We start from the raw sequence: 16,121 nt of genomic DNA on the forward strand, positions 1-16,121 counted from the left end.
TATTTTTTTCTCTAACTTTTATATTTTTGAATGTTTGTATTTTCCTAATGGTCTATTTTAAGAATATTTGTTTTATTTAATGTTTTTAAAAATTTGAATTTTTCTGATAATATTCGAAATGGTGGAGGGAAATGGGCTAAATGCTGAATGGGTGAGAGAAAAGAAAAGAGAAGGGAGAGAGGCCTGAAAAAAAAAAATAGTGAATACTGTTAACTCACCATTTTATTTTGGTTAAAATGACGAGTCTAAAAAATGAAAATTTAAGCCACTTTTATTAAATTGTCTCACCGAAATAATAAAAAAAATAATTTTAATGAGGTTGCTAAGAGTGCTCTAAATAGTGAATTTTTAGAGGTCAACGTACAAGTAGGTAGACTAGTTAATTAATTACTGTTAATCGCATAATCATTTTGGTGGGGGGTCCGAGACGATTAAATACTCTTACATAATAATAATATAGCACAAGTTGGTCGTAGCTATATATGCTATACTATTGGTGGGAAGAATCAACTATCAGGAATAAAACTATATAACCACCTACCCACATATATTATATATTTTAAATATAATTAACAATAATAATATAGCCCATGATGCTCGTATGCTATATTATTGGTAGGAGATGCAGAGTTTTCACGACAAAAATGGTTGACATACAATAATTAAAGCCAATTGGTGCCCATCTCTTATGACTCATAGATGAAGAGCAGCGCTTTGGGAAGTCTCCGTGGTGTGTCTGAACCAACTAACAAGCTAGAGAAGCTTTCAAGGGGCCCCGTCTTACTACACCATACGGCATACAATACAAGTTAAGAAACGAATATTGTTAATAATTGTCACAGAGGAATCTTAAGCAACGGAACTTATGTTTTACTTTGGTTTTTAAATAAGTTTCTTTGTCAGGCAGCTGGCAAATTAATCATCGTTGTTATATCAAACCATAAATTAGCAGGTATTATGTGACTCTCATTTGGCGCGTCATGTTTCATGTAACACATTTACTTTAAATTATAAATACATCGTAAATAAAATAAAATAAAATAAAGGAGCGGGAAGAAACTGCCCCTCACACGAGAGGGGCAATCTCCTCTTGGTGAAGGGGGGTTGTCCCTCACGGAATATGGGTGGCCACCCCTCTATGCAAGGAGGTTGCCTCTCACATGAGAGGGCCACCATCCTTCTTCTCTGGTAAGGAATGACTCTCTTCACAGGATGAGTGGGGAATTGGAGAGGGCTAGCCGACTACCTCTATAACATTTCATATTTTATATTTCAATTGAATTTTAGATGAGCCTAATGAATTGGAATAGAGTGTGCATGTCCAACTATTTGAGATTTTTTTTAAAAAAATATATATATAAAAATGGATCATAACTTAGGAACCCGTAAGTCCTAAAAGTTTGAATTTTAAAATTTATGTAGAAAATAGCATGTTGTATAATGGTTCAGGGTTGGTGTGGACTGTGGAACAAGGAGGGGACTTTTGACTCCCCCAAAGTCGGCCATGCATGGATTTTTATTGAATTAATTTTCAAAGAAAATTTTCAATTTCGAAAGTCCAAAGTCCAAACCAGACAAAAACAAGTTACTTAAAAGAAAATTTGACTTGCCGTTATAGGGTTTCCAAAAATTTGAAAAGTCCACTTTATGTCCTTGCTTGTATGACACGATAGGGAAGCTCTGCAAACTAAGTACTAAGTAGCTGGGTTTACAAATCTCTCTCGTAAATTCAGATTTTCTCTTCAAAATTTAAAATGTGTTTTTTAGATTTTAGTCCCAATTGAGTCGAGTCTAAGAGGATTTAAAGTATTGGGTATGACTTAGTCTAAGCCCATGCATAAAGGGCCCTGGGTACGTGAGTGGTTTCCAAGTGGGCCAATCCCAATCCATTCTCCAATTTAAACTTTAAGCCCATTAACTAATAGAGCTCTTTGCTTCCTAATGCAGTATATTTCGTCTCCATAACCATTTTTATTTATTTATTTATTTTTAAAGATATATGAATTTCCAAAAATATCATCAAATTCAGCAGAAATTTATGAAATTACAAGTTCTGGTGCATGAAAATGCATACATAGTTTCCTTAATGGCATCATGGCATTATATAAACTAATTTACTGCGAATATAGTTGAGAGTTGAGACGTGGAGTAAGGATAACTTCCAGGGGGGTTGCTTTCAGATTTGCCAAGCCAGGGCTCTCCGTCATGTCCACGTCATCATTCGATGGCTTGGCAACATCAAAACCATGCAACAAGCTAGCCAAAGTCAAATGCACTAGTTGAAGGGCTAGTGAGACTCCAGGGCACGATCTTCTTCCTGAGCCAAAAGGGATGAGCTCGAAGTTGTGACCTCTCACGTCAATGTCCTTGTGGCTGGTCAGAAATCTCTCCGGCTGGAACTGGAGAGGGTCAGGCCACAGGTGTTTATTCCTGTGGATTTTCCAGGCATTCACCATTAAACGCGTGCCGGCGGGAACGTGATATCCGGGTGAGATGGTGCAGTCTTCCATTGCCGCACGAAGGCTAATGATTGGGGCAGGTGGGTATAGGCGCAACGTTTCCTTGACAATGGCCTGGAGATAGACCAGATTCTTAATGTCCGATTCGTCCGGATGTCTGTCCTTGCCAACATGAATGTTTAACTCGTCTTGGGCCTTTCTCAAGACGTGTTGATTGTTGAGTAGTAGAGATCGAGTCCACGTTAGAAGAACCATGGTCGCGTCACTTCCCGCTATGATTAAATTCTGCCAAATTAAGTCTCATTATTAGTATTCCAATCCTCTAATTTATTCCCTAGCTAGCATATCAATATCAAGTACAAAGTTGAATGCGGATTCCTACATTTGGGTGATCAAATTTACCAAAATTCGAGCAATCCAAAGAAGGAGTTCACTTTGAGTTGCTCAAATTTTAATGAAATTTGGATCCCCATCCCACAAAGTTTACTAAAGCACAAAATAAACAAAATTTTCATGTCATGCATCTTTCATCAAAAGCTGGGAGATGCAGAGGTAATTGGTTTCAAATGATGAAGCCTTGACTGTACAGTACTTAATTTTTTAATTTACAGAAATAATTCGTTTTTTCCACCGGAGACACAAATTACCGACCAACCAAGGTGACCAACAAGGAATATGGAACTAGGATTTGTTAATGCAAGGGGTAAAGCCCAAACGAGGTGCAAAATTTAATTTTGATAAGGGTCAAGCTTAATTTTTTTTATATATATAAATTACCAACCAACCAAGGTGACCAACAAGGAATATGGAACTAGGATTTGTTAATGCAAGGGAAAAGGCCCGAAAGAGGCGCAAAATTTAATTTTGATAAGGGTCAAGCTTAATTTATATATATATATATATATATATATATATATATATATATATATTTTCAATTAGTATACTTCACGATGATTAAATAATTCATCTCGAGCTCCAGCCATAAAAAAAAAAAAAATCAAGAAATTATTGTAGAGTGATGAAATGAAATGCATAGCTTAATTAGTAGGCAAATAGTTACCAGGCAAGTGGCCTTGTTAATGGTATCTGCGTCAAAACCAGAGATCTTGGCAATCTCCTAGGATGGTCAGCATCACATCCATGAAATCCTGATCTTCCTTTCCCTCCCCACCCAACAATCTATTCTCCTTATGCTCCTCCAGCAACCTTCCAATCATAGAATCCAATTTCTTTGCAGTTCTTTTCATTGCCTTTTGGCCCTTTTTATATCCATTGACATCCAACCACCCAAGAAACGGCATCGTATCAGACAGCACGAATACCCCAAACAAAAAAGATACATCCCCCATCAAATTCTCAAAGCTCTGCACCTCACCTTCTTCACAATCAGCTCCACCTACACAGCATTGCTTCCCTGCCACCATCCTCAAAAATACATTGAGCATCAAATCCCCAAACCAATGTTTCATCTCAACCAAAACCCCTGTTTCTGCACAACCTTTCCCAACACATAACTCGAACAATTCTCTGATTGCAGCCTCGACCTGCGAAGAACGTTTTTGCTTGAGCATATCAAGCCGATGGGTTGACAGAAGCTCAATTGTAGTTATCTTGCGCATTTCACGCCAGAAAGGCCCGTAAGGGGCAAACCCAAACATAGCATTCTCGTATCCTAGTACTCTTGAAGCAAGTATGGTTGGTCTGGTGGAGAAAATCTTGTCGTGGACAGTAAAACACTCTTTGGCCATTTCCCAACAGCTCAAAACTACAACTTTATGTGAACCCAGGTTTATAGTAAAAACAGGACCATATTTGTCAGCCATGGCACCAAGTGTCTTGTGGGTTAGTTGTTGGTCCCCTAAGAGGTGCAGGTGGCCTATGAAAGGCCAAGCACCTCCTGCTTGAGGTATGCTACAGGTCGTTTTCTTATGAGGAGTGGGTTTCTTTTTTTGATAAACAAAAACACATAAGAGTAGCAGGGCAAGGAGGGTAGATATTATTGCTGACGGGAATTGGAGAACAGGGTCCATATTCCAGGCAGATAGAGTAGATAATATTCCAGGGGAATTGGGTTTTGGACGTACGGGATTACAGGCAAATTTGCTTCCATGATAGATGCAAGCTCGATCTAACTCGTTTGCCAGAGTTGTACACTAAAAAAAGCAAACTCAAATGCCGGCCGCCTTAAGAAATGCAAACTTTTGGATGAAAAGTGTAACAAAAAAAAAAGTTTGTAGAAGAGGAAAGAGAGAGAGAGAGAGAGAGAGAGAGAGAGAGGGGCTTTAGGGGGTTTAAAAAGGTAATTAATGGCTAATTAGAGATCTCATGTCCATGAATGACTAAGCTAGACCTATAAGAATAATGTAAGAAACATACTTTTATTTTATTGTTATTTTATTATATTGACGTATGAAAGTATCAATTAGCCTTTAATTTTACTTTTAACAAGAATTTATTGGCACGCAATATCAATATGATGTCGTAGTAGTAGGATAAAAATGTAATTTGTAACATTATTTATGTGTATATGCCTCTTTATATCTTGTAAAAATAATACAGCATACTATACCCTATACTAAAGTGAGAGTGTTCATCTCAATCCTTGAATTAGGCTTTTGTTTCTTTTTTAAATAATAATAATAGACACTATTACATTACCCAATAATAAGTGTCAATTTATATTTTATTTATATTATTGCAACTTTTTAATAGTTTCTTCCATATTATTTAATTTTGATGATAAACTGTCTTTTCGTGATTCTATGGACTATGGTATAAGATTTTGTTTTATGAAATTCAATATAACCTTTCATCTCATTATTGTTTCAGTTAATGTACGTTTTTTTATTTTTTATTTTTTATTTATTTTTTATTTTTTTTTATGCCATTTTAAGTGGGTGCTCCAATCTAGAACAAACCATTGGATTTCTCTACTTCACAATTTTTTTAACTTAAGGTTCTGTCCATACAAGTAACTATTTTTAAAAATAAAAATAAAAAATTAACTAATAAATATTTAATTAAGTTGCGTTCCTACAGGTAGACAAGACCTCCGATCGAGCACATCTCTTTAATTTGTAATTACCAAAGGTTATCAACTTGCCACAGAAAAAGGTCACTACTCTCAGCCAAAATATTGTCTTCAAAATGGAGAAGAATAAAATCTTGGGCATTTTGAATCTCAGCCAAGACAAAGAAAGAAAAAAAAAGAAAGAGCAATGTTGATTGAGGTACATACGAATAGATCGATCAGTCAAAATGTTAACATGTGTGTGCCAATGCCAATGGCTAGAGGGCTTCTCTATTCTTGCGTTTCCTAACATGTCTGTGCCAATGCCAATGGCTAGAGGGCTTCTTCATTCTTGCATTTCCACGAAGAACATGAACAAGCATTTCTTCACATGTATTTCCTCTCTGAAGGACAAATTCAAACACGCATTGGTCTCCAACTTTCACATTGTTTTTCGCGAAATAAGACCACCCACAACCAATGGCTATTCGGCCATCTTCTTTGAATAGGATTCTCGCATGCCAGGCGTTTCCATTTTGATCACGAAGCACAATCTCTGGTTTTAGTGCAATGTTAAATGCTTTTACCACTGATGTATGAATGTACTGCAACCATAAACAATATTACGACTCATCAAAAATCTCATTTCTCTATATATCAAAATCTCGATGTACCCGTACTATCACACAAATATCTCACAAAGACTCACCACGGTAGTTAGTGTATGACTAGTATTGCTCAGCACAAAGTGTGGAGTCTTTGATGCTACAAGTTGAGCTATCACTTCAGGGGTGTTGTTTTTTTCAAGATTTGTTGATTTATGCCCACTAACTTCAGATGAATCTGTAAGTAAACAAATTTATTTTCATGTTAAACAAAACAAACAAAAAATGGAAGATAGACAATTAGTTGAGAATTGAATAATAAATATAAATACAACTCACCGCCTTCCTCATCTTGCTCTGCAATATTATAATCTTGTTCCAATTCATCGTCAGCAGGAGTACTCTCACAAATATCTATTGGTTCTTCCTTCATGCATCCTCGTCTATCGAATATCTCCACTTCAAATGAGGAACTTCTATTGTATCGGAAGATTAGGAAGTCCCCAAAATTCAAAAAATGAGCACGTTTAAAGCATTCCCAGCCATTTGTGAACAACACGTGCCCACCAATTTCTTCTAGTTGGACACACCATGATTTTCTAGCATCATCAATGAAATATACCTTTTCTGGTATCCTTCCATTGAAATGCCTGACAAAATCTGGTGGTATGGACTAGACAAAATAAATTGAATTTTCATTAGATATCAAACAGTACTCTAGCTACATTCAAAAACACTGCATATAATTAATCATTCCTTTATGTTGAGTGTGTTAAAAATCCTCTAATTTGGATCATAAAACTTATCCACAATTTTCCTTTGAATAGAGATGGTATTTTCAGATAAAAATATATATGCGTATATAAATGGACGGGAAGGGAAGGAAGGCCAAGGAGCGAAAGCTCCCATGAGATATTAAAAGTAATAATTAATAGGCACATAATTAAACAGAAATCCCTATAATTGCAGCCAATCAAAAGTATTTAACTTCGTAACTCAAGCGAGATATATAATTGTTTATCATGACAAAAGTATATTTAATTTATTTAAATGGAATTTCAGGATGATCAAAATGGCCACCACTGGATGTACGTGGAAAGTAAATTAGAAATTATACACATATTCAACAGTACTCATCATTTGGTGCTTTAGATGTTGAGAGAGAGAGAGAGAGAGACAATTAGTTACTGCATTTAAAGTCATCATATTGATATAGTTAAATGAAATCAAATACACGTACAGCGTCCGCTCGTCATATATTTTCCTTTGGACTGATGAAAATCTTTTTAACCATGAACCTTTTGAAACACTGTTTCAAGATGATCATAAATACAAGTCAAGCTTGAAATAATATTTTCAAAGAAACAACGAAAAAGACAACTTATGAATCTACGAACCCAAAAAATTAAAATAAAAAATTGTGTTTTACCCTTCACAGTTCACACCTACCAAATATTACAAAACATTGAGCTTATAGAAACGCCATATTATATATATATATATAGAGAGAGAGAGAGAGAGAGAGAGAGAGAGAGGCTGTACTAGTTGGTGAGAGCTGGAAGCGGGGTGAAATACTTTGAAGAACTTGGGCCTGACGGCCTGTGCCTGTCTGTGTCCGCCACACCTCTCCATTCGGCTCGCTGTCACTCTCTGTGTCATTCTTTTTCTTTTTTCTTGTTTGCCCTGTTTGTGCGCGTTTGACAATTAAAAAGCAACACAATTATAAAATGGAGAATATGTAAGAATTGTAGAAATCAAAGGCGTAGTCAACAAAGAATGGACAATTTTTAGGGCCTCTTGAAATGGACAAAACCAAAAGCAAACTAACATAATATATGCTCTATCTCAAGTTCAGCAAAACGAAAAAAAAAAATAACCCAACAAATCAGACACACTAGACTGAAAAAATAAAAATGAACAGATCACCCAACATCCAAAGTTTTTAAAATTTGTCTTAAAATTAAATATAAGTTTTTTTAATAGTTCAAACCCCCAAAATAATACTTTCGCCCCCCTCAAAATAATATTTTTGTCGTCCTTAAGCTTTCTTGCAGAGAAGTGAGTGCAAACTGCACAAAAAAAAAGTCCTACACGAAAATTAAGAACAATATTCACGATAAAAGCTTTCAAAGTTTCAAACTAGTTTTCAAAAGCTGCAATTTTTACAAAAAAAAATATTGTTCTATTTGGTTTGAGACTCTGAAGCAACTTTTATACTTTGAGCTTTGTCTAACATCATGTCAAGCATTAAACTCACGACTAAAGATGACGAAAGACTCTCTATCTCTTCCTCTCACAGAGCAGATGAGAAGGCAGAATATTTTCCATACCTGGGAAACGAACATGTTGAGATTGGTGTATGTGGGTATCTCAATGTCAAGCGATCTGTGAAAAATGTTGTAGATAGCTTCGTTGGCGAGTAGCTTCGTTGGTGAGTGGGTATCTCAATGTGAAGAAGATCTTCTGTAGTCCACAAAATAAAAAGCTAAGAACCAGAGAGAGAGAGAGAGAGAGAGAGAGTCGTTGGTGAGTAGGTATATCTCAATGTCAAGAAGATCTTCTTTATTCCACAAAATAAAAAGCTAAGAACCAGAGAGAGAGAGAGAGAAAGAAGAGAGATAGGACAAGCCCATCATTGTGATGAGTATCTGCAATATCACAAGTCTGGTGTGGTGTCCGTGATGTTTGTTTTGGTCAATAACTAACAAGGACTGGCTAGTCTGGCTTTGTTCTCTCTGCTCCGGCGCTGTCCATTGTGTCTACTATTGTTTCTAGTTACGTTTTTGTCAAGAATTTGCGCAATAATAGGTGCCTTTTTGAGTTTTTTCTAGCTTCATCTATTTACTGCCTTTACAATGCACTCTGTTTTTGGGATTGAAATTTAGTGTTATATTAGAATTTGGAGGCTTAATTAATGTCTGTTTAGTATTGAACCAATTAATTAATGTAGTTGTTTGGGGGGAGGTGGAGTGGCAGGCTGGCAGCGTGGGAAAGGGAGGGGCTGGGTTTGCAGAAGATCTTTTTTCGTTTGGATATATATATTTGAAGAGAGCGACAGAAAGGGAGTGAAAAAGAGAGAAACATGCACAAGAGAAGCGTGATTCTGCATGTTCCTGCTGTGGCACGTACGAAAAAAGAAAGAGGAAGAAAGTACCTCAAATGGTCAAAACACAAAAGAAACACGGGAGGGGAAGAGGACAAACATCCTCGATCTGCAAATAGGAACAGAGCACACCATCAAATTTTTATCTTAAAAGGAACAGAGGATATATATATATATATATAAGTAATTAAGACAAGCCAATTTATAAATCATAATTTAGTATTTAATGAAATTTATAAAGCATAATTTTTAAAGTGGTTCATCATTTAAAATTATGCATATATATTTTTTTTTAATGAATAACAAAGCCTACATTTTATGTATAGACAAGAGGCTTGTATATATATATAGAGAGAGAGAGAGAGAGAGAGAGAGAGAGATGTCCTTAATTAAAAAAATAAAAAATAAAAAACATGTAAATGATATTTTTCAAATAAAAAGAATAGGTTAAAAGTGTCTTTGCCTCGTGAGTGTGCATAAAAAGAAAATGTTGGACTGTGCAGTCTGTACTACGTCCTCTTCCCTTCATGTTTCTTTTGTGTTTGGGTTTTATCTCTCTCTCTCTCTCTTTCCTTTTTCTTGTTTGTAATGTTCATCATATCGCATGTGCCACAGCAGGGACATGCTTCTTTTGTGTTTGATTGTACGTGTTTTTTTTTTTTTTTTCTTTTGGGTTACGTTTTAATCAATGTCTTTTGAAGCATTCATTTTTGTAATTATTATATTGATATAAGATTCTAAGACGTGATGAGATTTGAAGCTTTGGGGAAGAGAATTATCTTGTATAAAATATCAGTTTTATTATGTGTAAATAGTATTTTTCATGAATATTCATAACCGTTTTCAATAGCAATACCCGGAGTCACTATTAGGAAGAGTAGTTATAATTGGTTTTTTTTGTCCACTTTTTTACTTAGAAAAATAAATAAATAATTTAGCTAAAGTACTACACCTTATTAAGTGGATGTGATCTTCCCACATTCAAAGTTTTAACACAATATATATAGCTGTCGTGTGGGGCCGGTCATGGGGCGGCACCCACCTCCGCAACCACCTTCATAGGGTATGGGTGGGTCACAAAATCCGATTACCACCCGTTTAGAGAATTTTTTTCACCGTTTCTTTATTTTTATGTTTTATGGGATGGCAAAGACCCAAGCATGTCAAATAGACAAAATTGACTACTCTTATAAATTTAGAAAAAAAAAAAGCAATTTTTATTACTTTCTAAAATTCAGTAAGTGTTTTGAATAAACTTAAGGGTTAAAATGTTATTTAATTACATGTGCTTTGAACCATTATCAAATAGTCACCTTAATTTCTAAAGTTATCGCACATGGTACATGGAGTTGTCTAATTAATGAAATTAGTCACTCCGTCCATATTCCATTAAAAAATTTAATGAAATGTCTCATTTTTTTACGCCAGCATTATTTTAAAAATAAAGAGAAAATAAAATAAAATAAAAAAAGCAAAGAAAATCATCCTCGCATGCCATTGGTGGCGGAGATCCAACCTCGGTGGTGAGAGACTGGGAGTTGTCGAAGGTGAATAGCAGGGGAATCTCCCCTCGCAATGGGAAAAGGGTGATTTAGCCCTAATTCCTAAACATAAAATCACATGAAACATTTTTGGATTAACAATTAACCCTTAATATAAAATTGTTGAGAAAAATTTCTCAAAATTACATGTAAAATTTTAATCTTTTTTTATTTATTAAAATTGTTACAAATTTATCACATATATTAGATTTTATACGAATTATTTAATTTGAATTTTGAAATCCATATTTTTCACAAATATTTATATTTTTAAATTATATAAAAAAAATTAAACATTTTTTAGATGAATATATAATCTTTTGACTATTTTTTTTTTTTTTTTTTGGGCTGGGGGGGGGGGGGTGGGGCTTAATCTTTTGACTATCTTGGTCCTTCGACAAGTGCATATGACCCATGAAAACAATGGGCTTGATCCATTTTCGTGGACTGTTAAACCCTAAACAATGGACATTTAGATTTGCCAAGCCAGGGCTCTCTGTCATGTCCATGTCATCATTCGATGGCTTTGCAATATCAAAAGCATGCAACAAGCTAGCCAAAGTCAAATGCACCAGTTGAAGAGCTAGTGAGACTCCAGGGCACGATCTTCTTCCTGAGCCAAAAGGGATGAGCTCGAAGTTGTGACCTCTCACGTCAATGTCCTTATGGTTGGTCAGAAATCTCTCCGGCTGGAACTTGAGAGGGTCAGGCCACAGGTGCTTATCCTGGTGGATTTTCCAGGCATTCACCATTAAACGCGTGCAGGCGGGAACGTGATATCCGGGTGAGAGGTTGCAGTCTTCCATTTCGGCACGGAGGCTAATGATTGGGGCAGGTGGGTATAGGCAGATCTGGCTTAGGTGCGCACCATGCGGTAGCCCAAAATGACCCAGTTCGGTGTCGTTTTGGGTAATAAAAAAATATATTTTTTAAAAGTAATAATATAATATTTATTAAATATTAAAAAACTAAAAGTATTAAATAAAAAAATAAAAAAAATGAAAGTCCAATTTGGCCAAGGGAGTGGCTGGAGCCACCACCATGGCCAGTCTGGGGGTGGTTTCGGCCACTCCCATACCGAACTTAGGGGTGGCCGGACCACCCCCATGGGCCTAGGGGTGGTTTCGGCCACCCTCATGCTGGCCTTAGGGGTGGCCAGAACCACCCCCAGGCTCTTGGGGTGGTCTGGCCACCCCCAAAGGGTCAAAACCCAAACTTTTTAATTTTTTTTTTTTTTTTTATCTTTTATCTTTTTTCTTTTGGCCTTTTGTAGGTGGCTGGACAACTCCCTTGACCATAGGGGTGATTCGTCCACCCTCAGACTGGCCATGTGGTGCTCCAGCCACTCCCTCGGCCAAAATGGGGTTAGGGGTGGTTTTGGCCACTGCCATACCGGCCTTGGGAGTGGCCAGAACCACCCCCAGGCTCTTGAGGTGGTCCGGCCACCCCCAAAGGGCCAAAACCCAAACTTTTTTTTTTTTTTTTTGGCCTTTTAGAGGTGGTCGGACCACCCCTTGGCCAAAATGGGGTGGAAGGGTGGCCATGGGAGTGGCTTGAGCCACCCCTTTCATTTTTTTTTTTAATATTTTTCTTTTTTTTTTCTTTTGCTTTAATTTTTTTTTTTTTTTTTTTTTTTTTTTTTATTGCCCAAAATGACCCCAAACTGGGTCGTTTTGGGCTACTGCATGGTGCGACAGTTTTGCACTACCACACCTAATTAAGCCAGCTCCGGTATAGGCACTACGTTTCCTTGACAATGGCTTGAAGATAGACCAAGTTTTTAATGTCCGATTCATCCGGATGTGTCCTTGCCAACATGAATGTTTAACTCGTCTTGGGGCTTTCTCAACACGTGTAGATTGTTGAGTCCTAGAGACCGAGTCCACGTTAGAAGAACCATGGTCGCGTCTCTTCCCACTATGATTAAATTCTGCCAAATTAAGTCTCATTATTAGTATTCCAATCCTCCAATTTATGCCCTAGCTAGCATATCAAGTACAAATTAAAGTTGAATGACGATCCCTACATTTGGGTGATCAAATTTACCGAAATTACTCTCCTGTAACCTTTAACATTTAACAAATTTTTTAACTTTAGGTTCTGCTCTTACAAGTAACTTTTTTTATTTTTATTTTTATTTTAACTAATAAGTATTTAAGTTGCATTCCTACAAGTAGACAAGACCTTTTCGAACACATCTCTTTTGTAATTAGCCAAAGGTTATCAACTTGCCACAGAAAAAGGTCACTACTCTCAGCCAAAATATTGTCTTCATCAAAATGGAGAAGAATAAAACCTTGGGCATTTTGAATCTCAGCCAAGACAAAAAAAGGAAAAAAAACAAAAGAAGAAAAAAAGAAAAAGAAAAAAGAAAGAGCAATGTTGATTGAGGTACATACGAATAGATCGATCAGTCAAAATGTTAACATGTGTGTGCCAATGCCAATGGCTAGAGGGCTTTTCTATTCTTGCGTTCCCTAACATTGTCTGTGCCAATGCCAATGGCTAGAGGGCTTCTTCATTCTTGCATTTCCACGAAGAACATGAACACGTATTTCTTCACATGTATTTCTTCTCTGAAGGACAAACTCAAACACGCATTGGTCTTCAACTTTCACATTGTTGTTCGCGAAATAAGACCACCCAGAACCAATAGCTATTCGGCCATCTTCTTTGAATATGATTCTCACCGGCCAAGCCTGTCCATTCTGATCACGAAGCACAGTCTTTGGTTTTAGTGCAATGTTAAATGCTTTTACCACCGATTTATGAATGTACTGCAACCATAAACAATATTACGACTCATCAAAAATCTCATTTCTATATATATTAAAATTTCAATGTACCCCTACTACATACCACACCAATATCTTAGAAAGACTCACCACGGTAGCTAGTGTACAACGAGAAATGCTCAGCACAAAGTGTGGAGTCTTTGATGCTACAAGTCCAGCTACCACTGCAGGGGTGTTGCTCTTTTCAAGATTTGTTGATTTAGGCCCACTAGCTTCAGATGAATCTGTAAGTAAACCAATTTGTTTTCATGTTAAACAAAACAAAGAAAAAAAATGGAAGATAGAGAATTAGCTGAGAATAATAAATATTAAATACAACTCACCGCCTGTTTCATCTTGCTCTGCAGTATAATCTTGTTCCAATTTATCCTCAGCAGGAGTACTCTCACTAATATCTATTGGTTCTTCCTTCATGCATCCTCTTCGATCGAATATCTCCACTTCAAATAAAGACCTTCTATTGTATTGGAAGACTAGGAAGTCTCCAAAATTCAAAAAATGAGCACGTTTAAAGCGTTCCCAGCCATTCGTGAACAACACGTGCCCACCAATTTCTTCTAGTTGGACACACCAGTACTTTCCAGCACCATCAATGAAATATACCTTTTCTGGTATCCTTCCATTGAAATGCCTGACAAAATCATGTGGTATGGACTGGACAAAATAAATTGAATTTTCATTAGATATCAAACAGTACTCTAGCTACATTCAAAAACACTGCATAGAATTACTCATTCTTTTATGTTGTGTGTGTTAAAAATCCTCTAATGTGGATCATAAAACTTATACATCCACAATTTTCCTTTGAATAGAGCCAGACAAAAATATATATGCGTATATAAATGGACGGGAAGGGAAGGAAGGCCAAGGAGCGAAAGCTCCCATAAGATATTAAAAGTAATAATTAATAGGCACATAATTAAACAGAAATCCCTATAATTGCAGCCAATCAAAAGTATTTTACTTCGTAACTCAAGCGAGATATATAATTGTTTATCATGACAAAAGTATATTTAATTTATTTAAATGGAATTTCAGGACGATCAAAATGGTCACCACTGGATGTACGTGGAAAGTAAAGTAGAAATTATAGACATATTCAACAGTACTCATCATTTGGTGCTTTAGATGTTGAGAGAGAGAGAGAGAGAGAGAGAGAGAGAGAATTAGTTACTGCATTTAAAGTCATCATATTGATATAGTTAAATGAAATCAAATACACGTACAGCGTCCGCTCGTCATATATTTTCCTTTGGACTGATGAAAATCTTATTAACCATGAACCTTTTGAAAACACTGGATCATAAATACAAGTCAAGCTTGAAATAATATTTTCAAAGAAACAACGAAAAAGACAACTTATGAATCTACGAACCCAAAAAACTAAAAATAAAAAATTGTGTTTTACCCTTCACAGTTCACACCTACCAAATATTACAAAACATTGAGCTTATAGAAACGCCATATTATATATATATAGAGAGAGAGAGAGAGAGAGAGAGAGGCTGTACTAGTTGGTGAGAGCTGGAAGCGGGGCGAAATAATTTGAAGAACTTGGGCCTGTAGGCCTGTGCCTGTTTGTGTCCGCCAGAGTTGTCCATTTGGCTCGCTGTCTCTCTCTGTCTCGTTCTTTTTCTTTTTTCTTGTTTGCCCTGTTTGTGCGAGTTTGACAATTAAAAAGCAACACAATTATCAAATGGAAAATATATAAGAATTTTAGAAATCAAAGGCGTAGTCAACAAAGAATGGACAATTTTTAGGGCCTCGTGAAATGGACAAAACCAAAAGCAAATTAACATAATATATGCTCTATATATCTCAAGTTCAGCAAAACGAAAAAAAAAAAAAAAAACCAACAAATCAGACACACTAGACTGAAAAAATAAAAATGAACAGATTACCCAACGTCCAAAGTTTTAAAAATTTGTCTTAAAATTAAATATAAGTTTTTTTTATAGTTCAACACCCCAAAATAATACTTTCGCCCCCCCTCAAAAAATAATATTTTTGTCGTCCTTAAGCTTTCTTGAAGAGAAGTGAGTGCAAACTGCACAAAAAAAAGTCCTACACGAAAATTAAGAACAATATTCACGATAAAAGCTTTCAAAGTTTCAAACTAGTTTTCAAAAGCTGAAATTTTTACAAAAAAATATATATATATATTGTTCTATTTGGTTTGAGACTCTGAAGCAACTTTTATACTTTGAGCTTTGTCTAACATCATGTCAAGCATTAAACTCACGACTAAAGAAGAGGAAAGACTCTCTATCTCTTCCTCTCACAGAGCAGATGAGAAGGCAGAATATTTTCCATACCTGGGAAACGAACATGTTGAGATTGGTGTATGTGGGTATCTCAATGTCAAGCGATCTGTGAAAAATGTTGTAGATAGCTTCGTTGGCGAGTAGCTTCGTTGGTGAGTGGGTATCTCAATGTCAAGATCTTCTTTAGTCCACAAAATAGAAAGCTAAGAACCAGAGACAGAGAGAGAGAGAGAGAGAGAGAGAGTCGTTGGTGAGTGGGTATCTCAATGTGAAGAAGATCTTCTGTAGTCCACAAAATAAAAAGCTAAGAACCAGAGAGAGAGAGAGAGAGAGAGTCGTTGGTG

The 16,121-nt window shown here is 36.2% G+C and overlaps 2 protein-coding genes and 2 pseudogenes across 2 annotated transcripts; all 4 read right to left on the reverse strand.

Moving 5' to 3' along the window:
- Positions 1-2,114: 2,114 nt before the first annotated feature.
- LOC132186482 (strychnine-10-hydroxylase-like) lies at positions 2,115-4,489 on the reverse strand (annotated as a pseudogene).
- Positions 4,490-5,693: 1,204 nt separating this feature from the next.
- On the reverse strand, positions 5,694-7,662 carry LOC132186483 (putative B3 domain-containing protein At5g66980). The gene is made up of 4 exons (XM_059600462.2): positions 7,617-7,662; positions 6,414-6,747; positions 6,179-6,312; positions 5,694-6,074 (listed from the first exon to the last, which is right to left on the reverse strand). The coding sequence occupies exons 2-4, from the start codon at positions 6,505-6,507 to the stop codon at positions 5,748-5,750; spliced, it is 555 nt and encodes a 184-aa protein (XP_059456445.2). The 5' UTR covers positions 6,508-6,747; positions 7,617-7,662; the 3' UTR covers positions 5,694-5,747.
- Positions 7,663-10,658: 2,996 nt separating this feature from the next.
- On the reverse strand, positions 10,659-11,524 carry LOC148584766 (cytochrome P450 82A4 pseudogene; annotated as a pseudogene).
- Positions 11,525-13,108: 1,584 nt separating this feature from the next.
- On the reverse strand, positions 13,109-16,040 carry LOC132188750 (putative B3 domain-containing protein At5g66980). The gene is made up of 5 exons (XM_059603285.2): positions 15,829-16,040; positions 15,025-15,165; positions 13,837-14,167; positions 13,604-13,737; positions 13,109-13,495 (listed from the first exon to the last, which is right to left on the reverse strand). Exons 1-5 carry the CDS (start codon positions 15,841-15,843, stop codon positions 13,196-13,198), a joined length of 921 nt encoding a protein of 306 aa, XP_059459268.2. The 5' UTR covers positions 15,844-16,040; the 3' UTR covers positions 13,109-13,195.
- Positions 16,041-16,121: the final 81 nt, after the last annotated feature.

This window comes from Corylus avellana, chromosome 6 (assembly GCF_965113065.1).
Source record: "Corylus avellana chromosome 6, dhCorAvel1.hap1.2, whole genome shotgun sequence".
Taxonomy (NCBI): Eukaryota; Viridiplantae; Streptophyta; class Magnoliopsida; order Fagales; family Betulaceae; genus Corylus; species Corylus avellana.